This window comes from Pristis pectinata, chromosome 37 (genome assembly GCF_009764475.1).
Source record: "Pristis pectinata isolate sPriPec2 chromosome 37, sPriPec2.1.pri, whole genome shotgun sequence".
Classification (NCBI taxonomy): Eukaryota; Metazoa; Chordata; class Chondrichthyes; order Rhinopristiformes; family Pristidae; genus Pristis; species Pristis pectinata.
Window position 1 is genome coordinate 10,656,359 of NC_067440.1, and position 25,597 is coordinate 10,681,955.

Genomic DNA, 25,597 nt, shown 5'->3' on the forward strand with positions numbered 1-25,597 from the left:
GGAAGATCCCAAATTACGCAGGTGACCTCTGATTTTCTCGAGGGAGTGTGCAGAGTCACGGGGTCAGAGTAGGGGCTTAGACCTGGTACCTTCCCAGTGCAACTGAACAATGGGATCCCTGGGTGATGAGAACAGAGCAGTGTTCTGTCCAATCTGGGACAAAATCCGGCTACGTGGGAGAGGGAGGAGACTGTGTCAGTAGAGGGGTGTGAAGGGAGTGAGCAATTGGCGACAGCACAATTTAACACTCAGGGAGCGAACTGGTAGCAACAGGATGAACACACATACTGAGAATTGGTGTTGGTTTATTATTGTCATGTGTACCAAGATACAGCGAAAAGATTTTGTTTTGCGTGGCGTCCAGACAGATCATTCTGTACATAATTACATCAAAGTAATAAAAAGGAAAACAGAATGCAGAATAAAATGTTCCAGTTACAGAGAAAGTGCAGTGTAGGCAGACAATAAGGTGCAAGGGCCACAACGAGGTAGATTGGGAGACCATGAGTTCATCCTTTAGCATATGAGAGGTCCGTTCAAGAGTCTGATAACAGCGGGGTAGAAGCTGTCCTTGAGCCTAGTGGTACGTGTTCTCAGGCTTTTGTATCTTCTGCCCGATGGGAGGGGGAGAGAAGAGAGAATGACTGGGGTGTGAGGGGTCTTTGGTTACACTGGCTGCTTTCCCGAGGCAGTGGGAAGTGTAGACAGAGTCCATGGAGGGGAGGCTGGTTTCCGTGATGCGCTGAGCTGTGTCCACAACTCCCTACAGTTTCTTGTGGTCCTGGGCAGAGCAGTTGCTGTACCAAGCCATGATACATCCAGATAGGATGCTTTCTGTGGTGTATCTGTAAAAAATCTGTCATTGGGCACATGCCAAATTTCACAAGACTTCTGAGGAGGTAGAGGCACTGGTGGGCTTTGTTGGCTGGAGCATCGATGTGGCTGGATCAGGACAAAATCTGCCAGCTTTCATCAGTCAGAGCGCTGAGTATAGACTTTGGGACGTTATGTTGTAGTGAGGCTGCACTTGGAATATTGTGTTCAGTGTTGGTCACCCTACTACAGGAAAGATGCCATTACCCTGGAAAGGGTGCAGAGGGAGAATTATGAGGATGTTGCCGGGACTCGAGGGACTGAGTTATGGAGAGAGGTTGGGCAGGTTGGGACTTTATTCACTGGGGGAAACGGAGACTGAGGGTTGATCTTACAGAGGTGTATAAGATCTTGAGGGGTATAGACAGGGTGAATGCACACAGTCTTTCCCCAGGGTTGGGGAATCAAGAACTAGAGGGCATAGGTTTAAGGTGAGAGGGGAGAGATTTAATAGGAACCTGAGGGGCAACTTTTTCAGTATATGGAACGAGCTGCCAGAGGAAGTGGTTGAGGTAGGTACATTAACAACATTTAAAAGGTACTTTGACAGGTACATGGATAGGAAAGGGTTAGAGGGATACGGGCCAAATCGGGAGCTTGGATCAGTTCAGTTGGGAATCATCTTGGACCGGTATTAGCTTGGATTAGCTCAAATGAGAATCATAGAACCATAGAACAGTACAGCACAATACAGGCCCTTCAGCCCACAATGTTGTGCCGACCTTTAAACCTCGCCTAAGACTATCTAACCCCTTCCTCCCACGTATCCCTCTATTTTAAATTCCTCCATATGCTTATCTAGCAATCTCTTGAATTTGACCAATGTACCTGCCTCCACCACCACCCCAGGCAGCGCATTCCATGCCCCAACCACTCTCTGGGTAAAAAACCTCCCTCTGATATCTCCCTTGAACTTCCCACCCATTACTTTAAAGCCATGCCCTCTTGTATTGAGCATTGGTGCCCTGGGAAAGAGGCGCTGGCTGTCCACTTTATCTATTCCTCTTAATATTTTGTACACCTCTGTCATGTCTCCTCTCATCCTCCTCCTCTCCAATGAGTAAAGCCCGAGCTCCCACAGTCTCTCCTCATAATGCATCCTCTCTAAACCAGGCAGCATCCTGGTAAATCTCCTCTGCACCCTTTCCAACGCCTCCACATCCTTCCTATAATGAGGCGACCAGAACTGGACACAGTCCTCCAAGTGCGGTCTGACCAGGGTTTTGTGGAGCTGCATCATTACCTCGCGGCTCTTAAACTTGATCCCACGACTTACCAAAGCTAACACCCCAAAACTACCCTATCCACCTGTGAGGCAACTTTAAGGGATCTGTGGATATGAACCCCCAGATCCCTCTGATCCTCCACACCAAGGACCCTAGAAGATTGGGGATAGTGGGATTAACCCCCAGGGAGCTTTGGTTCTCTAACTGTTGAATTCTCGTCCCTCCCCAAGTTTGCGGTAAACCCCAGGAACCGCCGTTGCTGGTGCAGCGGATCTTCGGCGGGGCGGCCGCCCGGGACGGGAATTTCCCCTGGCAGGTGTACTTCGAGAGCTCGGTGTGCGGCGGGGCGCTGGTGTCCGACTCCTGGGTGCTGACCAGCGCCTCCTGCGTGGGATCCGAGCGGCGGCCGCTGATGTTCGGCGGGGCCACGGACCGCGGCTCGCTGGCCGGCTGGACTCGCCTGGAGGCGGCGGAGGTCCACGTCCACCCGGGCTATACCCGGTCCCCCGCCGGCCACGACATCGCGCTGGTGAGGCTGAGGGGGAAAGTGGGGATGGGACCGGCTCTGGCCCCCGTCTGTCTGCCCGGACGGCAGCCCAGGTACCGGGCGGAGGTGGGGACGGTGGGCTACGTCTCCGGCTTCGGGGAGACCGAGCGCTTCTCCCAGAGCGACGTGCTGATGTTCGCCCCGGTGCCGGTGGTGGAGAGGGACAAGTGCCAGCGGGGCTCGGACGTCCCGCTGTCCCAGGGCGAGATCTGCGCCGGATCCGGGGCGGGGGTGGATGCGTGCACGGGAGACGGAGGGGGGTCGCTGGTCTTCAGGGACCCCTTTCTCCCCGACACCTTCTTCACCGGCGGCATCGTGTCCCGCGGGTCCAAGTGCGGGGAGTACGGCGTCTACACCAATGTCCCGCACCACCTGGACTGGATCCAGAGTGTCATGGAATCGTAGCGGGCGGGAGACGGCAGAGGCTGCAATCTCCAGTGTGTGTGTGTGTGTGTGTGTGTGTGTGTGTGTGTGTGTGTGTGTGTGTGTGTGTGTGTGTGTGTGTGTGTGTGTGTGTTCCTCTGAGTGTGTGTGTTCCTGTGTTTGTGTTCCTCTGAGTGTGTGTGTTCCTGTGTTTGTGTGTTCCTGAGTGTGTGTGTATTTTCGTGTGTGTGTGTGTGTTCCTGAGTGTGTGTGTTCTTGTGTTTGTGTGTTCCCGTGTGTGTTCCTGTGTTTGTGTTCCTCTGAGTGTATGTGTTTGTGTGTTCCTGAGTGTGTATTTTCGTGTGTGTGTGTGTTCCTGAGTGTGTGTGTTCCTGTGTTTGTGTGTTCCTTTGTGTGTGTTCCTGTGTTTGTGTTCCTGAGTGTGTGTGTTCCTGTGTTTGTGTGTTCCTCTGAGTGTGTAAGTTTTGTGTTTGTGTTCCTGAGTGTGTGTGTGTTCCTGTGTTTGTGTGTTCCTCTGAGTGTGTAAGTTTTGTGTTTGTGTTCCTGAGTGTGTGTGTGTTCCTGTGTTTGTGTGTTCCTCTGAGTGTGCAAGTTTTGTGTTTGTGTTCCTGAGTGTGTGTGTGTTCCTGTGTTTGTGTGTTCCTCTGAGTGTGTGTGTCTGTTCCTGTGTTCTCATAATGTCACGAATAATCACAGTGCAAAGTGCTTTACATTGTGTCATTTGGTGAATACCTTCAGTGCTGCTCGTTTATAAATGGGTCGTTGGCTTATTATTGTCACATGTACCAAGATACAGGGACAATTTTTGTCTGCGTGCCTTCATGCCACTCTGAATGGTGTAGACAGACTAAGCAGGAAACTTTTCCCCATATCAGAGGAACTTAAAATTAGAGGCACAGGAGTCTACAAATGCTGGAATGTGGAGCAACGCACAAACACCTGGAGGAAGGTACAGAAGCCTGAAGTCCCACACCAACAGGTTCAAGAACAGCTACTTCCCTTCAACCATTCGGTTCTTGAACCAACCGGCACAACCCTGATCTGTAATAAAGTGTAATAACCACTACAGTGTAGCAACACTGTGACCACTTTGATCACTTTGCACTACAATGGACTTTGTTTCTTTTTGTTCTAATTGTGTTCTTCCTTGTAAAAATTGTTTATGTATTTCTTGTGAATGCTGTTTATCTGATGCTCTGTGCCTGTGATGCTGCAGCAAGTTTTTCACTGCTCCTGTGCACACATGGACTTGTGCAGATGACAATAAACTCGATTTTGACTTGGAATTCAGCGGGTTCCTCTTGAGTTCAGCCTCCTAGGTCTTGAAGCTTGATGATGAGTTTTAGGTTTCAAGGTCGTTTAAAAATCCAGAGACTGGGTTCAAAAAATAGTTCCAGTGCTGCCCAGCCTAAACAAAGTCGCTTTTCTTTCTTGGGTCAGTTCACGGGCTCTCTGCGAGAAGTCCAGCCGTTTGTTTTCACTCGGACCTTGCTACGTCCATGGAGGGTGGTTGCTCCCATGTTGCACCGCGGCAGAGAAAAGGCCCCATCTCTGACATAGGGGAGGCGGGGCCCGTGACATCAGTGCGCATGCTCTCAGGGCCCCGCGGCTCGTTCATAGGGCGCTTTCTTGGCCGCGTTGGATTATGGGAAGTCTAGGCCGCCATTGCTGCCTCCTTGGAGAGAAATTCTTTGTAATTCTTCCTCGGTGGAGAAACGTGAGCCGCAGGAGGAGACAGTGCGACGCTTTTGGATGGGTTAATGTCATCCGATATTTGAGCTTATATTGAAACCCACCTGCAGGCGAACAGAGAGATGAAGAGCAACACACAGAGCTGCAGGGAAATGAACAGTCGACGTTTCGGGCCGAGACCCTTCATCAGGACTGGACAGAAAGGGGACATACAAAGATGTGACGGGGGGAGGGTTGGAGCAAGAGCTGGCGGGTGGTAGGTGGATCCTGGTGAGAGGTTGACAGCGGGGAATACAGCAGAACGCGAAAGAGGAACCGATGCAAATAAAACAAACGATACGAATACAGATGCGGGCAGATAGAAACCGAAACAGACAGACACAGACACGGATGGGTCACTGAATATTTCCAGTAGTTTCCGTTTTAAGATGGATGCATAGATAACGGGAGCATGCTGTCCGGTAAAACACATGGAACAAGCGTCTGTAAAGGCGACCATACAACGATTGTGCTGTTGCAAAATCCCCTCTGGTTCAGGGAAAGAAATCTGCCGTCCTTTCCCCGTCTAGCCGACACGTGATCCAGACCCAACAATGAGCTCGACACTTAACGACCTCCCCATTTCACGGGCATTTAGGGGTAGACAATAGGCTGACGTCTGTATCCCAACACCAAAAAAAATCGAGAGAGAGAGTGTGTGTGTGTAAGAGAGAGTGTGTACGTGTGCGAGAGAGTGTGCAAGAAAGTGCGTGAAAGAGAAAGTGAATGTCTGAGAATGTGAGTGTGAGAGAATGTGTGAGTGTGAGAATGTGTGAGTGTGAGAGAGTGTGTGAGTGTGAGAGAGGGTGTGAGTGAGAGAGAGGGTGTGAGTGAGAGAGAGGGTGAGAGTGTGTGTGTGTGAGAGAGGGTGAGAGTGTGTGTGTGTGAGAGAGGGTGAGAGTGTGTGTGTGTGTGAGAGAGGGTGTAGTGTGTGTGAGAGAGAGGGTGTGAGTGTGTGTGTGTGAGAGGGAGTGTGAGAGTGTGTGGGAGAGAGAGTGTGTGTCTGAGGGAGTGTGTGAGTGTGTGTGTGAGAGAGATTGTGTGAGAGAGAGGGGGAGATGGACAGACAAAGATATGTATGGAGAAAGAGATGGATAAATCTATATATAATAGCTTGCTGTGTGTAAACTTACTTTTTCCGACAACAGTAACTACATTCCAAAGGATATTTAAGGCATTTCAGGAGATCCTGAGGATGTGAAAGGCGCCAAACAAATGCAATTACTTTTACCATGGCAAATCAACCAAAAGCTCTCCGTATTTGCAGTAATGCAGCAGTTTAATAATAAATGGACTGAGTTTCAAACATTTTTCTGTAGGACATATTAAACATTGATAGGAATGCGACACATCTTGCCCTGATTGTAATGCCCACAACCACCCTGAAAATACAATATAGATGTTGGCAAAAGACAACAGGCAGACAAATCATTCATATTTAAGCTCAAATTATACAAAGAAATAGATTTCAGCAAATAAGCTCATTTCAGGACCTCCATCGTTTGTATACTTCTTTACCTGTGAGTAGTTTTTTTTTCTAAACGTGGTTAATTCACAGCTCATTTCCATACCTCCCTCTCCTCTCTCCCACCCTCTCTGCAATGCTTCCCGTGGGAGAAGGTACAGGGAGTGATGGGCAATTAAGATATCACTTCAGCAGAACCCAGAGAGTGATTGATTTGGATAAAACCCAGACACTTTTAATCCATGCCTTTAATCTCTTCCCCATTTTAAATCCTTTCACCCTCCCCCCCCCACACCCCAAAATCTGATCACACCTGGTTGACCCACTCCAGCTCCTCAAATATTCTGCCCTGCATTTACCCTGTTGGAGACACCCACACCTTGTTTCCCCTCCTCCTCTTGAATGCTCAACCTTGCCACACCAACCAGCTCTCTCCAGCCATCTTTGTGGTTGACTCTTGTGAGGTCAAGCACCCAGGCCCGGATGGACTCTTCCGGGGATCTAGACCTGCACCCGTACCTCGGTGCCTGTGGGGGGGGGGGGGGGGGGGGGGGGGGGGGCCGTCTCCAGAGAAGGCGGCACACCTCCTCCTCCAAAACCGCCATCCCGCCCACTGGCCCAGCCAACCCAATCTTCCCTGGCATCCCGAGGTCAAGCAGAGTGCAGAGGGAGTGCCGCACTGTCAGGGGTTCAACTGAGGCCCAGATCCTTGAATATCACATGGCACTTTTGGGGGGTGGGGGGGGGGGAATGAACGTGGGATCTTGCTGTGCACATACTGGCTGCCAACTTTCCTGCAACGGCAAGCCCAGCAGTAAAACATCCAGCAAGGCCTCACAAAAATGCACAGGTGGCGCAGCAGGTACAGCCACTGCCTCACAGATCCAGAGATCCGGGTTCAATCCCGACCTCTGGTGCTGTGTGTGTGTGTGTGTGTGTGTGTGTGTGTGTGTGTGTGTGTGTGTGTGTGTGTGTGTGTGTGTGTGTGAGAGAGAGAGAGAGAGAGAGAGAGAGAGAGAGAGTGTGTGTGCACATCTGCGTGTGTGTCTGTGTATGTGTCTGTATGTGTGTGCATCTGCGTGTGTGTGTGTGTGTGTGTGTCTGCGTGGGTCGTTTGCACGTTCTCCCTGTGACCGCGTGGGTTTCCCCCAGAAATGTGGGTGAATGGGATTGATCTGAGAGCCAGAACAGACCGTCCCAATGAAGGATCTCGGCCCGAAATGTCGACCGTCCATTTCCCTTTCGCAGACGCTGCCCAACCCACCGAGTTCCTCCAGCAGTTTTGTGCTGGAACAGAATCAATGGCCTGAATGGCCTGCTGTACTGGGAGCAACATCAAGCACTGCTTCCCGAGGAATGTGTTGAATGGTTTTGCCCAGCACCCTCCCACAGAGTACTCCCCCCCCACCACCCCCCCCCAGCTCTCCTTCCCGTTCTCCAACCCGTGCCTCCCTTCCGCACCAGCAGGGGTGCCATTGAGTCAATCCTGGCTGCTTGACCGCAGGATGCCTTCGACATGCACACACAGGGGCAAGTTATACAGCAAAAGATGAGTTGAAGTTAGAACTCTCTCTGCTCCCTTGCCTTTACAACTTTACATTGCGACATTTTGGACAGGACAGGAGCAAGACTGGAGTGTTGTTTGGCAAAAGAGACAACAAGCAAGGGTTCTGGGGTTCCTGCCCGCGGTTCACACCTCACTTGGTGAGGGGAGAGGGGGGCAGAGGACGTGGTCACTCCCTTACTGGGTCTCCCAGGAAGCCCTCACCATCCGGGGACAGGAGTGGCTGGAAGGAGATGGGGTTGTAGAGGGATTTCCAGAGTATCCTCAGGTTTGGGTGCTGCAGGGTTTTGGAGGCGTTCCTCAGGGAGGGAGGGGTGGCGAGGAGGGAGGGAGGGAGGGAGGGCGACCTCTCAGACAAAAACTGACGACACCCGCTGCGGCTCTCATTAGTGGCCAACACTTGCTTGGAACTTCCACGGGCAGTGGGAGCGTTACCCCTGCACCCCGTCCCAACACAGGGTGAGGGAGACTCTGACCAAGCCTGGCGACCAGGGCTGGGAGGAGAGGCGGCTGCCCTCAGCCTGCAATGCCAACACCGCCACCGGAGTGCAGCAGTGAGCCGCCTTCAGCCCCCAAGTTGGAGAAGGGGGCTCCAAACACCTTCTAGGGAGGTGCACGTGGCAGACCCCAGCCTCCCCGGGTGAGCATGGCACCCATTGGTGACATCACCCCCCCCCTCCCTTGCCACCGGTCCCTTCAACAGACTGGGGGACCCCCCCGAGCCCCAAAGCGAGCGATGCATCACCTGGTCGAATAGCCACTTGACTGCAGTCTGTGGTGGGGGGGCAAACTGAAGCTAGCAGGACAGGAGGGAGGGGGAGACAAGGGCATGATTGCCTCAGTGCCGTCTGTTGTGAGTGGGGGGTGTTGGCTCGACACCATTGACAAACGTCCCCCCACCAACTCCCACAGGGAAGAACACTACATCATCCACTCGGGATCCAAATCCCACACTTTGCCCAACTGTGGACTGTGGGGAAAAATTGCCCCGCCACCTCTTCCACCATCCTTCAAAACCAAAACAAAAATCAGCCCGGAGCAAAATATTTGGCTGCTCTCTGCCCTCTCCTTCTCCCTCTGGTCTGGGAGGACGAGGAGCCAGGAAAGAATCCGGTACAAAACACACACATCCAGTGCACAGTCTTCACACAGCAGACACCGATCCAAATACTCCAGAGAACAAATATATAATATTTGGTTATCGTTTGATCAAAAACAGAAAAGTAAAATGACAATGGTGATGTTGTTTACTCACTTAAGACACCAGAACCTTGCCTGTTCGGGACTTTGGAAGAGAAGGTGGGCATGAGGGGTGTGTGTGTGTGTGTGTGTGTGTGTGTGTGTGTGTGTGTGTGTGTGTGTGTGTGTGTGTGTACATCTGTGTGTTGTGTGTGCATCTGTGTGTGCATGTCTGTGTGCATGTGTTTGTGTGTCTGTGCATGTGTGCACACGACCGTGTGTGCGTGACTGTGTGTGCGTGCACGTGCGTCTGTGTGTGTGTGTGTTTGCACGTGCGCGTATGCGTGCGCGAGTGAGAGAGCAAGTCCTTGGTACAGTGTAAAGTCTACAAACATTCTAAAAACAGACAACTCCCTCACAGACGAAAACAATGAAGGTTTTCAGCGACACAACGCCCAGTTAAGACGCACTCGTTCGCTCTTGACGAGGCGGCGTTTTTTTCTGGGGGGCAGGGGAGAGGTGGCAGGGGAGGAAGGCGCGGGGGTGGTGGGTGGTAGTGTAGCAGGCCACTCTTTCACGCCCTCCAACTGCCAGCCCCTCTCCCGTCCGCCTCCCTCCTCCTCGTCTCGGGTTCCCGCTTTAACAGAAATGATCGTCATCTTTCTCGTCTTTCAATCCCTTTAGACGCAGGCGGGCAAAGTCCTCAAACACGATGTCGTCGTCTTGGCTGAAACTGCGGGGGGGGGGAGTGGGTTAGGCGTGGCAGGTCTCCTGACAACCGCGGAATTCATTATACCCGTCGCACTTGGTTCGGCCACCCTTCGGAGTACTGCGTGCAGTGCTGGGCGCCCCATTACAGGAAGGACGTGGAGGCTGGGGAGAGGAGGTTCACCAGGACGCTGCCTGGATTACAGGGCATGAGCTACCAGGAGAGGTGGGACAGAGTCGGGTTGTTTTCTCTGGAGCGGCAGAGGCTGAGGGGAGACCTGATGGTGATTATGAGCAGCGCAGATAGACAGCCGGAATCTAGCTCCCAGGGTAGAACCGTTAAGTACTAGAGGACGTGCATTTAAGGTGAGAGGGGGTAAGTTTAAGGGAGATGTGCGGGGCAAATTTTTTCTTTTTTACACGGAGTGGGGGGTGCCTGGAATAGGCTGCCAGGGGTGGTGGTGGAGGCAGATACGATAGAGAGACCCATGAATATGCAGGGAGTGGAGGGATGTGGATCACGTGCAGGCAGAAGAGATTTAGTTTAATTGGACATCGTGTTCGGCACAGACATTGTGAGCCAAAGGGCCTGTTCCTGTGCTGTACTGTGTATGTTCTATGTTCTGTGGAGGGGAGTTGGTGCGTGTGAGGGACTGGGCTGTGTTCTGTGTTCTGTGGAGGGGAGCTGGTGTGTGTGAGGGACTGGGCTGTGTTCTGTGTTCTGTGGAGGGGAGCTGGTGTGTGTGAGGGACTGGGCTGTGTTCTGTGTTCTGTGGAGGGGAGCTGGTGTGTGTGAGGGACTGGGCTGTGTTCTGTGTTCTGTGGAGGGGAGCTGGTGTGTGTGAAGGACTGGGCTGTGTTCTGTGGAGGGAAGTTGGTGTGTGTGAGGGACTGGGCTGTGTTCTGTGGAGGGGAGCTGGCGTGTGTGAGGGACTGGGCTGTGTTCTGTGTTCTGTGGAGGGGAGCTGGTGTGTGTGAGGGACTGGGCTGTGTTCTGTGTTCTGTGGAGGGGAGCTGGTGTGTGTGAGGGACTGGGCTGTGTTCTGTGGAGGGGAGCTGGAGTGTGTGAGGGACTGGGCTGTGTTCTTGGGAGGGGAGTTGGTGTGTGTGAGGGACTGGGCTGTGTTCTGTGGAGGGGAGCTGGTGTGTGTGAGGGACTGGGCTGTGTTCTGTGTTCTGTGTTCTGTGGAGGGGAGCTGGTGTGTGTGAGGGACTGGGCTGTGTTCTGTGGAGGGGAGCTGGTGTGTGTGAGGGACTGGGCTGTGTTCTATGTTCTGTGGAGGGGAGCTGGTGTGTGTGAGGGACTGGGCTGTGTTCTGTGTCCTATGTTCTGTGGAGGGGAGCTGGTGTGTGTGAGGGACTGGGCTGTGTTCTGTGGAGGGGAGTTGGTGCGTGTGAGGGACTGGGCTGTGTTCTGTGGAGGGGAGCTGGCGTGTGAGGGACTGGGCTGTGTTCTGTGGAGGGGAGCTGGCGTGTGTGAGGGACTGGGCTGTGTTCTGTGGAGGGGAGCTGGTGTGTGTGAGGGACTGGGCTGTGTTCTGTGGAGGGGAGCTGGTGTGTGTGAGGGACTGGGCTGTGTTCTGTGGAGGGGAGCTGGTGTGTGTGAGGGACTGGGCTGTGTTCTGGGTTCTAATCTCTGTGACATAATCCACGGGGAAAAGGAAGTCACAAAACCAATGTGTTCTCTTTTCCACCCACTGGCTGTTTCACAGGTTACGACAAACTCCAATAATCTGCTATCCGATGGCTCGGCACATGGATATTCGGGGATCTGGGTACCCGTGAGATGGGGCCAGATATTGCGGGGACCCTGGGCTGCGTGTGTGGACCAGAGCAGAAGCAGGGTCCAGAACACCAGGGAGTCAGGAGCTGGGGTCGGGAAACTGTGTCGGGATAATGGGAGTAACACCTGATAGTCTGGAAAATCAGTGCCGGATTATCGGAGTTTTACCGCACAGGGGGCTCCCCCGGGTTATGGGTCACCTCTCCAATGAAAATCTGACTTCATGCAAATTCTCCCGAAGAGTTTTAAAGTGTTTTTCGAGCTGGGAATAACAATGATGAAATGTTCGATGGTTGCCATTAATGACTGGATGCAGTAGACATGATACGAGGTGTATTATGGGCAGTACGGGGAGGGGAGGGCAGAGAGGAAGAACTGCAGGGGGCAGGAATCCCTGGGCCGGCGACCGTCCTCGGGAGCCCCCGGGCGGGGAGACAGGGCAATAAAACCAGGACTTACTTGGTTTCAAACTCGATTAGGTTCGTGTCGACAGGGGGTTCAATCTCGGGGAGAACTGTAGGTGTGGAAACGGCAGGGTTAAACCCTCTGATCCCATTCCCGGGGGGAGATGGATCCCAACCTGGGCTGGAACCCTCCTCCCTCCCACAGCACTCCCTCCTCTCCTCCCGCGCCCCTCCCTGCTCACCTCCCCACCCCTCCCTCTGCGCCCCCTCCTCCCCTTCCCAAGCCTGCCTCCTTCCCGCCCCTCCTGCAGCGCTCCGTCCTCCCTCACTGACCCTCCTGCAGAGCTCCCTCCTCCCTCCTCACCTCCCCACCCGTCCCTCCGCGCTCCCTCCTCCCCGCCCCTCCCGCGGCACTCCCCCACCGCATGGCGAGTCCGCACTGGGATTTTCCGATCCCCTCTCTGTTCGAGGGGCTTCAGCTAATGTCTCGGGGGCTGGAGGCACCCACAGAATGCTGGAGGAACTGGTCTGGTGAAGGGTCTCCCCCCGAAACATCAGCCGTCCACACTTCCCTCCGCGGAGGCTGCCCGACCTGCCGAGTCCCTCCACCACTTGGTGGCGGCTCCAGGTTCCATCGTCCCGCCATTTCGCGAGTGGCTCCCGAGCAAAGACCCTTCCAACATCTACACCCCACCTCCCAACCCCAGACTGCTGGAGTGAGCCTCGGGAAGCTGGTGGGGGGTGGGGAGTTGAGGCTCGCAGACCCCTTACCTGACTGTGGTCTGGAGGGAGGTTGTTCGACGGGTTTGGGGTGCATCAACACAAAAGGCAGTTCCACTGACACGTCCCTGGAACGGAGCAATGGGAAGACAGGTCAGCGCGGAATCGCGTCGAATCGCCCGTGCAGAGTCCGCCCGCTCCCTCCACCTCCCCCCTTAGACCCATCCCTGCCTCTCTGTGGGATCGAGGCTCATTTTCCCCGCTGCTCTCCCGGGGAGGGGTGCCCCCCCCCCCCCCCAACGCAATTTACGAGAGGCAACCCTCATGGTGATGGACAACCCCCCCCACCCCCCCCAACTTCCCTTTCATTGACTTGTCCATCAGCAGATCCAAGAGGATCTCGATGGATCATTCAGCCAGGCAGGGAGGGGTTAAACCCCGTCTGTATCAATGGTGCTGAGGTGGAGATGGTTGAGAGCTTCAAGTTCCCAGGTGTAAATATCACCAAAAACCTGTCCTGGTCCAACCACGAAGATGCCACGGCCAAGAAAGCTCACCAGGGCCTCTACTTCCTCGAGAGGCTAAAGAAATCCAGCATGTTCCCGTTGACCCTCACCAATTTTTACAGATGCACCATAGAAAGCATCCCATCCAGATGCATCAAGGCTTGGGACGGCAACTGCTCTGCCCAGGACGGCAAGAAACTGCAGAGAGTTGTGCACACAGCTCAGCGCATCACGGAAACCAGCCTCCCCTCTGTGGACTCTGTCTACACTTCCTGCTGCTTCAGGAAAGCAGCCGACATAATCAAAGACCCCACCCACCCCCGGACATTCTCTCTTCTCCCCCCCTCCCATCGGGCAGAAGATACAAAAACCTGAGAACATGTACCACCAGGCTCAAGGACAGCTTCTATCCCGCTGTTATCAGAACGGACCTCTTGTAGAATAAGATGAACTCCTGATCTCCCAATCTACCTCGTCGTGGCCCTTGCACCTTATTGTCTGCCTGCACTGCACTTTCTCTGTAACTGGAGCACTTTATTCTGCTTTCTGTTTTCCTTTTTACTACCTTAACATACTTGCGCATAGAATGATCTGTCTGGATGTCACACTAAAGATTTTTGGTGTATCTCGGTACGTGTGACAATAAAAAAACCAAAGGTCAGTTCCACATGGAGTATTGAGCACCAGACGTTCCCTGGTCACCACCGCGTCGATCCACAGAGGGTGAGGAGCGGGAGAGGGGGAGCAGAGGCAAGGGGAGGAGAGGTGGGAGAGGGGGAGCAGGGGTTCGGGACTGAGAGGTACGGGAGGTGGGGGGTTGGGGATCAGCTTACCCTCCTCGGGACACCACCAGCTTCACCTTCACCCGGTAGGACACCAGGATGCCAAGGACCTCCTTGTTGGCTCCTTCCTTCACTCTGCAGGGAAGAGAGAGAGAGGGTCAGAAAGAGGGGGAGGGGGTGGGGGGGGAGAAGTGGATGAAGGGAGGGGGTCAGAAAGAGGGTGGGGGAGGGGGGAGGGGGAATGGGAGGGAATGTTGGAGGAGGGAGAATGGCAGAGAGGGAGGGAGGGGATAGTGATAGGAGAGAGGGAGGGGCCAAGGGGTGGGGATGGAGGGCAGAGAGGGAAGGAGGGAGGACGGGAGGGGGGAGGAGGGCTGGGGGGTGGGGGAGGGGCAGGAGGGCTGGGAGGGGGTGGGGGAGGGGGAGGGTGGGGGGGGTGAGAGGGGGGAGGGGAGAGGGGGAGGGTGAGGGGGGGAGGGGAGAGGGGGGGAGGGGAGAGGGGGAGGGAGGGGCAGGTGAGGGGAGGGGAAGGAGTTGAGGGGAGGGCCGTGGCCCCAGTCCAGGACTCACATGGTGCTGGAGGCCAGGTTGGTGTCCTCGTGCTTGAGTTTTCCGTCCAGCGCCAGCCCTCGCTTCTCCCGGTTGTGGTCAAGGAGCGGCACCAGGGTGTAGACCTTGCAGAAGGTAGAGCTTGCCGACACCTGGTCCCTGAGGGGGGGAGAGCATGGCAGGGGCTTTACAAACAGCAGGGTGGGATGTGGAGAGAGCTGGCCCCTCATTGGAGACCAACAAACCAGAGGACCAACAACGACTGCCCACTGTACTGAAACCAATACAGACAGTGACCCAGACACCAGGTCGGGGGACATGAGGCTCAACCTTGGAGGAGATGTAGAACCCGTAAACCGGGAATCTCACTAATGTCTGTCTTTCCATTTACACGATTAAGCTGGAAAGAGTAATTCACCAAGGTGTTGGTGAGGCCGCTTTTGGAATATTGTGTTCAGTTTTGGCCACCCTGCTGCAGGAAAGATGCCATGAAGCTGGAAAGAGTGCAGAGGAGGTTTATGAGGATGTTGCTGGGACTTGAGGGACTGAGTTATGGAGAGAGGATGGGACTTTGTTCACTGGACTGTAGGAGAATGAGGGGTGATCTTACAGAGGTGTATAAGACTATGAGGGGCATAAACAGGGTGAATGCACGCAGTCTTTTCCCCATTTGGGGAATCAAGAACTTAGAGGGCACAGGTTTAGGGTGAGAGGGGAAAGATTTAATAGGAACCTGAGGGGCAACTTTTTCCACACAGAGGGTGGTCCGTATGTGGAACGAGCTGCCAGAGGAAGTGGGTGAGGCAGGGACATTAACATTTAAAAGGTACCTGGACAGGTACACGGATAGGAAAGGTTTAGAGGCATCTGGGCCAAATGTGGGCATATGGGACTAACTTAGATGGGAATCTTGGTCGGGATGGACCAGTTGGGCCGAAAGGCCTGTTTCCATGCTGTGTAACTTTAATGATGCTTCAGGTGTCTGAAACCAGGCAGCCATCAAAAGGTAGTGAAGAAGACATATGGGATATGTGACAGTTTGATTGAATATTGTCTTTGACTGTGGACTTCTTGGCACTAAGGTCTTGTGTTCTTGAACCAACCTGCACACCCTAACCCTACCTCAGCAACGGGACACTATGGACCACCTCGTGCACTGACGTGGACTTGTCTCTGATTGTGTGTTTGTTTTGTGCACTGGTGTTTTATTTGGTACAGTCTGCTTTGCTTCACTGTATTGTATAGTTTATGTTCTGTGTGTTGTCTGTACCTACGTGCCTGTGGTGCTGCTGCAAGCAAGTTTTTCATTGTACCTGTACCTCACTGTACGTGCATACAAGGCAATAAACTCAGCTTGACTTGACTTCAGTTAGGCTGAAGTTGGGAATAGTGCGCGCCGTTCTGGTCACCACACTGTAGGAAGGAGGTGACTGCACTGGAGAGGGTGCAGAGGAGATTCCCCAGGGTGTTGCCTGGGGTGGTGCATTTCAGTGATGAGGAGAGACTGGGTCTGTTCTCCCTGGAGTGGAGGGAATCTGACAGAGGTGCACAAAATTATGAATGGTGTAACCTGTTCCCCTGTTCAGAGGAGTCCAAGACACAGGAGACTGCAGACGCTGGGATCTGGAGCAACAAACAATCTGCTAGAGGAACTCAGCGGGTCGAGCAGTATCTGTGTGGGGTCGGGGTGCGGCAAGAGGAATCGCCAACATTTCGGGTCAAAGCCCTGCGTCAGGACAATTCCTTCCCTCCCACAGGTGCTGCTCGACCCGCTGAGTTCCTCCAGCAGATCGTCTGTTGAGTTTGGGGTAAAATGTTTAGAGGAGGAATTTTTTTCCTGTTCCAGAGGGAGGTTGGAACCTGGAACGCACTGCCTGATGGGGAGGTGGAGGCAGAGACACTCACAACGAGTGAGAAGCGTCTAGACAACCACTTGAATCACCGAGGCGTAGAGGGTTATGGACCCAATGCAGGTAAGTGGGATTAATACGGACAGCTTCTTCCCCACTGCCGTCAGGTTCTTGAACCAACCTGAAAAATCCTAATTCTACCTCAGACTATATTTCCCTCAGTTTACACCAATGTTGTTCTGTTATCTCTGTTTATTTTGTCGTGTACATTATGTTAAATTAAATTTATGTAACTTATGTCTGTAATGTACTGTGCCACTGCTGCAAAAAGCTAATATTCAGGGCACTTAAGACATCATAGTCACATGTACATTGAAACATACAGTGAAATGCATCTTTGTGTAGAGTGTTCTGGGGGAAAGCCCGCAAGTGTCGCCACGCTTCCGGCGCCAACATAGCATGTCCACAACTTCCTAACCTGTATGTCTTTGGAATGTGGGAGGAAACCGGAGCACCCGGAGGAAACCCACGTAGACACACGGGGAGAACGTACAAACTCCTTACAGACAGTGGCCGGAATTGAACCCGGGTCGCTGGCACTGTAATAGCGTTACGCTAACCGCTACAGTACCGTGTCCGCCCATTTATACCCTGGGTATCTGTGCCCATGATAATAAAACAAGGTTAGCATTGATAAAGTGGGCCGAAGGGTCTGTCCTGCGTGGCAGAGTGACCAAGAGGGCGTAGAATTATCCTAGCAACCCAAGCACGGCTGTCTGGAACAGAGAACCTCACTTGGTGTGACTTATACGTGACTCCAGTCCGTGTCCATGTTGGGGGTTAGACCTCCTGTCTTTGAAGGGGAGGGGGTAGGCACTGAGCAATGTCACATGCTGCATTCCCCAAGGACGCCGGTGGTCACCCTCACAGCCCCCCCACCCACACCCCCACCCCGGCGACAGGGAGGGTGGGGGAACCGACACTGGGGGGGTGGGGGTGGGGGAGAGAGAGTCGCGTTCAATACTCACTCAGCCTCCAGCTGGGCCACCGGGCACTTGTACTGGGCGGTGCTGAACAAGCAGATGTCCGCATACTGCCGCACTGTCGGGAGAGAAGGAACGGACACACAAGAGGGTTAACACCAGAGCGGAGCAGGGAGAAGCACTGAACGATCTTCACCGGAAGAGGCCACCGCATCAGGACCTCGTTCCCATTACAAATCATCGTGGCCCAATTTCTAACCCATGTTCAATACATCTAGGTTTTTTATTAATTAATTTTTTTAAGATCAGAGTATGACAGGTAAGACCAGCATTTATTGCCCATCCATAACTGCCCCATGAGCAATGGGAGGTAAACCACTTTGACTGCACTATTTGGGATCGTTGGAGAAAAAGGTATAACTTTGAAGGATTCTGGTTTACACATTCTGGCTTTTATTTCTCTTATAGCCAGGAGGGCTGTGTTGCTTAAACGAAAGGAAGTTACTCCGCCTACGCATGCTCAATGGTTACGGGATGTTATGTCACACCTGAATCTAGAGAAGATTCGCCGTTGAGTTTTTGAATCTGACTTAGACTTTCAAACCTTGTGGGGACCTTTTTTGAATTATTTTCAAAACCTCTGAGTTGGTGACTAAAACGCAGATATTGGCCGACACAGTTACGTTTTTAAGGGTTTTTCCATCAAACAGCTTCGGTTTTTGGTAGTGGGAGTAGATTTCTGTTATAATAAAATATTTCAATTTTGTTTTTCCTTTATTAACTAACTATTACATGCGATTATTAATTCAGAGTATTGTGATCTTAAGTATGATTTAACAAAATGTATTCAGTAGTATTTTAACTCTTTTTTTGATGCATGTACTCTGTATTTTTTTCATGGATTTAATACAAATATTGTAAAAAGAAAAAAAAACACTTTCTTCAAGTTCATCCACCCCTGTCTGTGTAAAAAATCTTGCCCCGCACATCTCCTTCGAACTTGCCCCCTGTCACCTTCAATGCGTGCCCTCTAGTATTAGGCATTTCGACCCTGGGAGAAAGATACCGGGTGTCTAACTGGAAGTTAGAGATATTGATGTTGGGGCCGTCAGGTTGGAGACTCCCAAGGCGGAATATGAGGTGTTGCTCCTCCAACCTGCGTCTGGCCTCCATGTGGCACAGGAACAGGCCCTTCGGCCCACAATGTTGTGCTGAACTAATTAAGCTCAATGACACTGAGTCCCTTCTGTCTGCACACAGTCCATATCCCTCCGTCCATGAGTCTAACAGCCTCTTAAACGCCTCCATCGTACCTGCCTCCACCACCTTCCCTGGCAGCCCGTTTCAGGCACCCACCACTCTCTGTGTAAAAAAAAACTTGCCCCACACATCTCCCTTGAACTTTCCCCATCTCAAGTTAATGCCTGCCTTCTAGTATTGGACATTTTGACCCTGGGAAAAAGATACCGGCTGTCTACTCTATCTACACCTCCCATAATCTTATAAACTTCTATCTGGTCTCCCCTCTGATGCTCCAGAGAAAAAGTTTGTCCAACCTCTCCTTATGGCTCATGCTCTCTAATCCAGGCAGCATCCTGGTGAACCTCCTCTGCACCCTCTCCAAAGCCTCCACATCCTTCCTGTAATGGGGGCGACCAGAATTGAATGCAGTACTCCAGATGCAGGCTAACCAGAGTTCTATAAAGCTGCAACATAACTTCCTGACTCTTGAACTCAATGCCTCGACTGATAAAGGCAAGCGTGCCATACGCCTTCTTTACCACTATATCGACTTGTGCGGCCACTTTCAGGGAGCCGTGGACTTGGACCCCAAGATCCCTCTGTCCATTACCACTGTCCCAGTAATGTCTCAACCGTTAATATCCAGAAATCTATCCACCCATGTTTCAATTGCGACCAACCCTCCGGGAGAGAGAATTCCACTCCCCGGCTGAAGGAACATTTCGGTCCCGCACACCAGAGGGCAGGAAGGAGGTAACTGAATGCAAGGAGAGATCCCAGAGGGGTTGAGAAGCCTCTGCTGTTCCTCAGGAGGGGGCTGCTCGAGGACATACTCACCGGAAATCTTGATCTTCTTCACGGTTTTGGTCGAGTTGTTGGTCACGTGGACGTTGACACTGATTGGCTCCCCGTGGTAGTACAGCTGTAGGGGCAGCAGTCAGTGAGAGGGTGAGGGAAGGCCATCCGACACCATGTTAAAGGGGCAGAACTAGGCCATTCGGCCCATCTCTGCCCCTTACTTCCCCAATCCTGCCTCTCTCTATCTCTCTCCCCCATTTCTGCCCCTCTCTCTGTGTCACTCCCCCCTGCCTCTCTCTTCCTTATCTCTACCCACTCTCTTAGTCACTCCCCCCATCTATGCTTCTCTCTCTCGCTCACTTCCCCCTCTCTCTCGCTCACTTCCCCCTCTCTCTCGCTCACTTCCCCCTCTCTCTCGCTCACTTCCCCCTCTCTCTCGCTCACTTCCCCCTCTCTCTCTCACACCCCCATCTTTCTATCTGTCTCTCACTCCCTCACCTCTCTCTCTCACTCTCTCATTCCCACATCTCTGCCCCCCTCTCCGTCCCCTCTCTCTCCATCGCCCCTCCAGGGACTGACCATCCCTCCCTCGCACTTTCCCTGGACTGACCTCCTTATCCAGCGATGCCTCCAGGTGGAGGGATCTGTCGGACATCAGGAAATTCCTGGTGGTCTCCGCCATTGGCTGGGGTCCAGGCTTCTCCGGAGCGTACTGCACCTTCCGGATCACCAGTCGCACAGAGTTCCTGCTCGGAAATAAGTGGATGTTCCGTCAGTTGTACCACAATCTGGGCTGGGGAAGCTGAGGGCCCCTCCTCTCGCAGTGCAGTGTTCCACACCGCCCCTCCTGCAGCGCGGCGCTCCCTCCTCACCGCCCCTCCCGCAGCGCGGCGCTCCCTCCTCACCGCCCCTCCCGCAGCGCGATGCTCCCTCCTCACCGCCCCTCCCGCAGCGCGGTGCTCCCTCCTCACCGCCCCTCCCGCAGCGCGGCGCTCCCTCCTCACCGCCCCTCCCGCAGCGCGATGCTCCCTCCTCACCGCCCCTCCCGCAGCGCGGCGCTCCCTCCTCACCGCCCCTCCCGCAGCGCGGCGCTCCCTCCTCACCGCCCCTCCCGCAGCGCGGCGCTCCCTCCTCACCGCCCCTCCCGCAGCGCGGCGCTCCCTCCTCACCGCCCCTCCTGCAGCGCGGCGCTCCCTCCTCACCGCCCCTCCCGCAGCGCGGCGCTCCCTCCTCACCGCCCCTCCCGCAGCGCGGCGCTCCCTCCTCACCGCCCCTCCCGCAGCGCGATGCTCCCTCCTCACCGCCCCTCCCGCAGCGCGGTGCTCCCTCCTCACCGCCCCTCCCGCAGCACGATGCTCCCTCCTCACCGCCCCTCCCGCAGCGCGGCGCTCCCTCCTCACCGCCCCTCCCGCAGCGCGGCGCTCCCTCCTCACCGCCCCTCCCGCAGCGCGGCGCTCCCTCCTCACCGCCCCTCCCGCAGCGCGGCGCTCCCTCCTCACCGCCCCTCCCGCAGCGCGGCGCTCCCTCCTCACCGCCCCTCCCGCAGCGCGGCGCTCCCTCCTCACCGCCCCTCCTGCAGCGCGATGCTCCCTCCTCACCGCCCCTCCTGCAGCGTGGCACTCCCTCCTCACCGCCCCTCCTGCAGCGCGGCACTCCCTCCTCACCGCCCCTCCCGCAGCGCGATGCTCCCTCCTCACCGCCCCTCCCGCAGCGCGGCGCTCCCTCCTCACCGCCCCTCCCGCAGCGCGGCGCTCCCTCCTCACCGCCCCTCCCGCAGCGCGGCGCTCCCTCCTCACCGCCCCTCCCGCAGCGCGGCGCTCCCTCCTCACCGCCCCTCCCGCAGCGCGGCGCTCCCTCCTCACCGCCCCTCCTGCAGCGCGGCACTCCCTCCTCACCGCCCCTCCCGCAGCGCGGCACTCCCTCCTCACCGCCCCTCCTGCAGCGCGGCACTCCCTCCTCACCGCCCCTCCCGCAGCGCGGCACTCCCTCCTCACCGCCCCTCCCGCAGTGCAGATTTTCACCACGAACTCAATTTCACGGAGTCATAAAGCGCGAGACAGGCCCTTCGGCCCATCGAGTCCGTGCCGACCATCAACCACCCATTTACACCGATCCCATTTCATTCTCCACACAGTCCCATCAACTGCCCCCCAGATTCTCTCCCTCACCCACACACTGGGGGGTGGGGGGGTGGGGGTGGTATTCAAAGCAGCCAATTAAACCACTGACTCCACACGTTGTTGGGACGTGGGAGGGATCTGGAGCACCCGGGGGAAACACACGCGGTCACAGGGAGAACGTGCAAACTCCACACACACGCACGCACGCACACGCACAGCCAGAGGTCGGGATCGAACCCGCATCTCTGCAGCTGGGAGGCAGCGGCTCTCCCCACTGTGCCACCTAATTTACTCACAGATCATTTCGGTGACTTTACCTCTTGTGAATCTTCTCCTCCATGGTTTTCGAGCAGAAGGCCCGGATTTCAAAATCTACACCACAAGCCTAGTGCAGAAAGAGAGAGGAATGAGGGAGAGTGGGAGGGGGGGTGAGGGAGGGGGGGTGAGGGAGGGGGGGTGAGGGAAGGAGAGGGGGGGTGAGGGAAGGAGAGGGGGGGTGAGGGAAGGAGAGGGAGGGGGGGTGAGGGAGGGGGATGGGGGAGAGGGAGGGGGAGAGGGTGGGGGGAGGTGGAGGGGGAGAGGGGGGAGAGGGGAGGGGGGAGGGGGGTGAGGGAGGGAGAGGAGAGGGGGAGAGGGGGGTGAGGGAGGGGAAGGGAGTAGGGAGGGAGGGGGAAGGGGAGAGGGTGGGGGGAGGTGGAGGGGGGAGGGGGGTGAGGGAGGGATAGGAGAGGGGGAGGGGGGGGTGAGGGGGGGAGGGGGAGAGGGGGAGAGGGAGGGGGATGGGGGAGAGGGAGGGGAAGGGGAGAGGGAGGGGAAGGGGAGAGGGAGGGGAAGGGGAGAGGGAGGGGAAGGGGAGAGGGTGGGGGGAGGTGGAGGGGGGACAGGGGGGAGAGGGGAGGGGGGAGGGGGTGAGAGGGGAGGGAGAGGAGAGGGGGGAGAGGGGGGTGAGGGAGGGGGGTGAGGGAGGGGGGGTGAGGGAGGGGGGGGTGAGGGAGGGGGGGGTGAGGGAGGGGGGGGTGAGGGAGGGGGGGGGTGAGGGAGGGGGGGTGAGGGAGGGGGGGTGAGGGTGGGGGAGGTGGAGGGGAAAACGGTGAAGGGATAGGACAGGGTGGTGGGGGGGGGGGGGACACAGATTACTGAGTGTGTCAGCACCTCGGGAAACATGCAAGGAGTAGCTGTGGTCCTCCCTACCTTCCCAGTGTCCTCTGGGCCAGGCTGCAGCGTCACCGAGCACGGCAGGTTCTGCGGGAGCTGTGGGGGGGGGGACACAAGCGTCAGCAGAGGCGTTAACGCGGCCGCACCCGACCTCCCCCGCCCACCCCTCCAGGGGCTCCCCCCTCCACCCTCCGAGGGACAGGGCGGGCTCGTCCGCGAGACCCGTCACCCTCTCTCCAACCACCCCCACGCTCACATACGTCCCTCAGCTCGTTCCCCCCCAACACACCCCCCCCCAACCAACGCACACACACCTCCCTCACCAAAACAACCCACCCCTCCACACTCACCCCCTGCCCCCACGCCTCGGACCCAATCCCTCTACGGCAGCACCCACAGAAGGGACCCTTCATCTTCCCCCCCCCCCCCACCCACAGCAGATTGCCCCCCACCCCTCAGAAAAGCCACCCCGACACCCTCATCGCACGGAAACAGGCCCTTCGGCCCAACTCATTCCTGCTGACCCGGGTTCCCTCCTAAGCCAGTCCCAATTGCCAGCGCTTGGCCTGTCTCCCTCTAAACCTTTCCTATCCATGGACCTGTCCCAAGTGTCTTTTAAATGTTAACGCACCTGCCTCAACCACTTCCTCTGGCAGCTCATTCCACGTACAGACCACCCTCAGGGTAAGAAAGTTGCCCCTCAGGTCCCCTTTAAATCTCTCCCGTCACCCCTAAACTGTGCCCTCTAGGAAGTAGAGGTGCTGGTGTGTTGAAATAATAGTTACAGCGTGCAAATTATCTGCTCCTAAAATAAATTATTTTACTATTTGAAGATTTTAAATACCCTTAATTTTTCAAATATGTTATTTTAAAATTGTGATATTTCAGTCGCTACCCTAACTGAATGCATTCATTCCGATTTAGAGCTCTATGTGTATTTACAACGTTACATCCGTTGTAGTCATACAGCGTGGAAACAACTGGTCCATGCCGAACAAGATTCCCATCTAAGCTCATCTCATTTTTTTAAAAATAAGATCTCTTTATTAGTCACATGTACATCGAAACACACAGTGAAATGCATCTTTTGCGTAGAGTGTTCTGGGGGCAGCCCGTAAGTGTCGCCACACTTCCGGCACCAACATAGCATGCCCACAACTTCCTAACCCGTACGTCTTTGGAATGTGGGTGGAAACCGGAGCACCCGGAGGAAACCCATGCAGACATGGGGAGAACGTACAAACTCCTTACAGACAGCGGCCAGAATTAAGCCCGGGTCGCTGGCGCTGTAATAGCTTTACGCTAACTGTTACACTACCGTGATTTGCCTGCGTTTGGTCCATATCCCTCTGAACCTTTCTTATCCGTGTACCTGCCCAAGTGTCTTTTAAATGTTGTTAATGTACCTGCCTCAACCACTTCCTCTGGCAGCTCGTTCCATATACGGACCACCCTCTGGGTGAAAAAGTCGCCCCTCAGTTTCCTATTAAATCTCTCCCCTCTCACCTTAAACCCGTGCCCTTTTGAGTCCCCAACCCTGGGACAAAGACTGTGCGCATTCACCCTATCTATGCCCTTAGTGGTTTTATCACCTCTGTAAGATCACCCCTCATTCTCCTACGCTCCAAGGGATAAAGTCCCAGCCTGTCCAACCTCTCCCTATAACTCAGGCCCTCGAGTCCTGCCAACAGCCTCGTAAACTTTTCGGAACCCCACCCCTCCCCTAACCCCGGCACAAAGGAGGAGCCTCACCCCATGCTGAAATCCCCCAACTAAATGCCACCCAGAAGCACCCCGCCCTCCTCCCTCGCCGCCCGTGATGCCCCACCCAGTCGCTCAGCCCTGGGCTCACCGTGAAGAAGAAGGGGAAGGCGTTCTCTCCCAGCTTCTTCACCAGCCGCTCCTGGAGGCGGGTCAGGGGCTTCTTCTCCTCGGGAAGGGGCGGGAAGGCCTGGAACGTGGCGACGAATAGGTCCTTCCTGAAGGAGAGCCCCAGGACATCCAGGTCTTCCCGCCCATAGCGGAAGGCGCAGGTCAGCGTTACGAAGACTGCGGCAAAACGGTACAGCCATCGGTTACCGGGAACCAGCACGGGAAAACAGCGCGGCACTGGTTACTGGTAACTAGCACGGGCTCCGGTTACCTGGAACCAGCACGGGAAAACAGCAGGGCACTGGTTACTGGTAACTAGCACGGGAAAATAGCATGGGCACCGGATGTTGGTAACCAGCATAGGTGATTGGTAACTGGCAAGGGCAAACAACACATTGGTTATTGGTAAACAGAATATGTTACCAGTAACTAGCCCAAGCACCAGTTACCAATAAGCAGCACAGGCAAACAGCAAGGGCATTGGTTGTCGGTAACCAGCATAGGTTACTGGTAACCGGAATAAGCCCTGTTTACCGGTAACTAGCACGGGCACCGGTAACCGGTAAAAAAACACTGGCAAACAGCACGGGCACCCATTGTCGGTAACCAGCATAGGTTTCTAGTAACCAGCACAAGCACCAGTTACCAGTAACCAGCACAGGCAACCAGCAAGGCCATCTGTTGCTGGTAACCAACACAGTCACCAGTTACTGGGAACCAGCACTGGCAAACAGAATGAACATGTTTTTGGTAACAGCATAGGTTACCGGTAACCAGTATTGGCCAAACAACATGGTCATTGGTTATTAGTAACCAGTATAGATTACTGGCAACCAACTACTGGTTACCAGGGATCAGCACTGGCAAACAGAATTGGCTTTGGTTATTGGTAACTGGTACAGGTTACTGGTAACCAGCACAGGCAGGCATCGGTTACTGGTAACCAGTCCACGGACGGGTCCAGGGAGCACGGGGATCAGCAGTGGACGGTCTCGCACGGAGATGGAGTTTGCTGGGGCGCTGGAGGCATCTAGAACAAAGGGGTCGTGGTTTCGGGGTGAAGGGGCGTGGCTTCAGGGCAAGAGGGGCATCCAGGTCAGACGGAGATGAGCAGGAATTTCTAAAGGGTCGGGAATACTTGGAATTCTCTCCCCAG

General features: G+C 54.9%; 2 protein-coding genes across 2 annotated transcripts in view; one reads left to right on the plus strand and one right to left on the minus strand.

The window, feature by feature from the left end:
* Positions 1–4,310, plus strand: part of LOC127586522 (calcium-dependent serine proteinase-like) — a 36,386-nt gene extending 32,076 nt beyond the window's left edge. Inside the window, exon 15 of the mRNA XM_052044536.1 lies at positions 2,330–4,310. Within this exon, the coding sequence (XP_051900496.1) occupies positions 2,330–3,051 (722 nt within the window). The 3' untranslated portion in view covers positions 3,052–4,310. The remainder of the gene's footprint in view (positions 1–2,329) is intronic.
* A 1,711-nt stretch (positions 4,311–6,021) lies between these two features.
* Positions 6,022–25,597, minus strand: part of LOC127586684 (arrestin red cell) — a 94,542-nt gene continuing 74,966 nt past the window's right edge. The window contains exons 5-15 of the mRNA XM_052044811.1: positions 24,422–24,618; positions 22,606–22,665; positions 21,732–21,799; positions 19,905–20,040; positions 19,334–19,418; positions 17,300–17,372; positions 14,443–14,580; positions 13,924–14,007; positions 12,636–12,712; positions 11,920–11,974; positions 6,022–9,702 (exon numbers count right to left, since the gene is read on the minus strand). Coding sequence (XP_051900771.1) covers positions 9,609–9,702; positions 11,920–11,974; positions 12,636–12,712; positions 13,924–14,007; positions 14,443–14,580; positions 17,300–17,372; positions 19,334–19,418; positions 19,905–20,040; positions 21,732–21,799; positions 22,606–22,665; positions 24,422–24,618 — 1,067 coding nt within the window. The 3' untranslated portion in view covers positions 6,022–9,608. The remainder of the gene's footprint in view (positions 9,703–11,919; positions 11,975–12,635; positions 12,713–13,923; positions 14,008–14,442; positions 14,581–17,299; positions 17,373–19,333; positions 19,419–19,904; positions 20,041–21,731; positions 21,800–22,605; positions 22,666–24,421; positions 24,619–25,597) is intronic.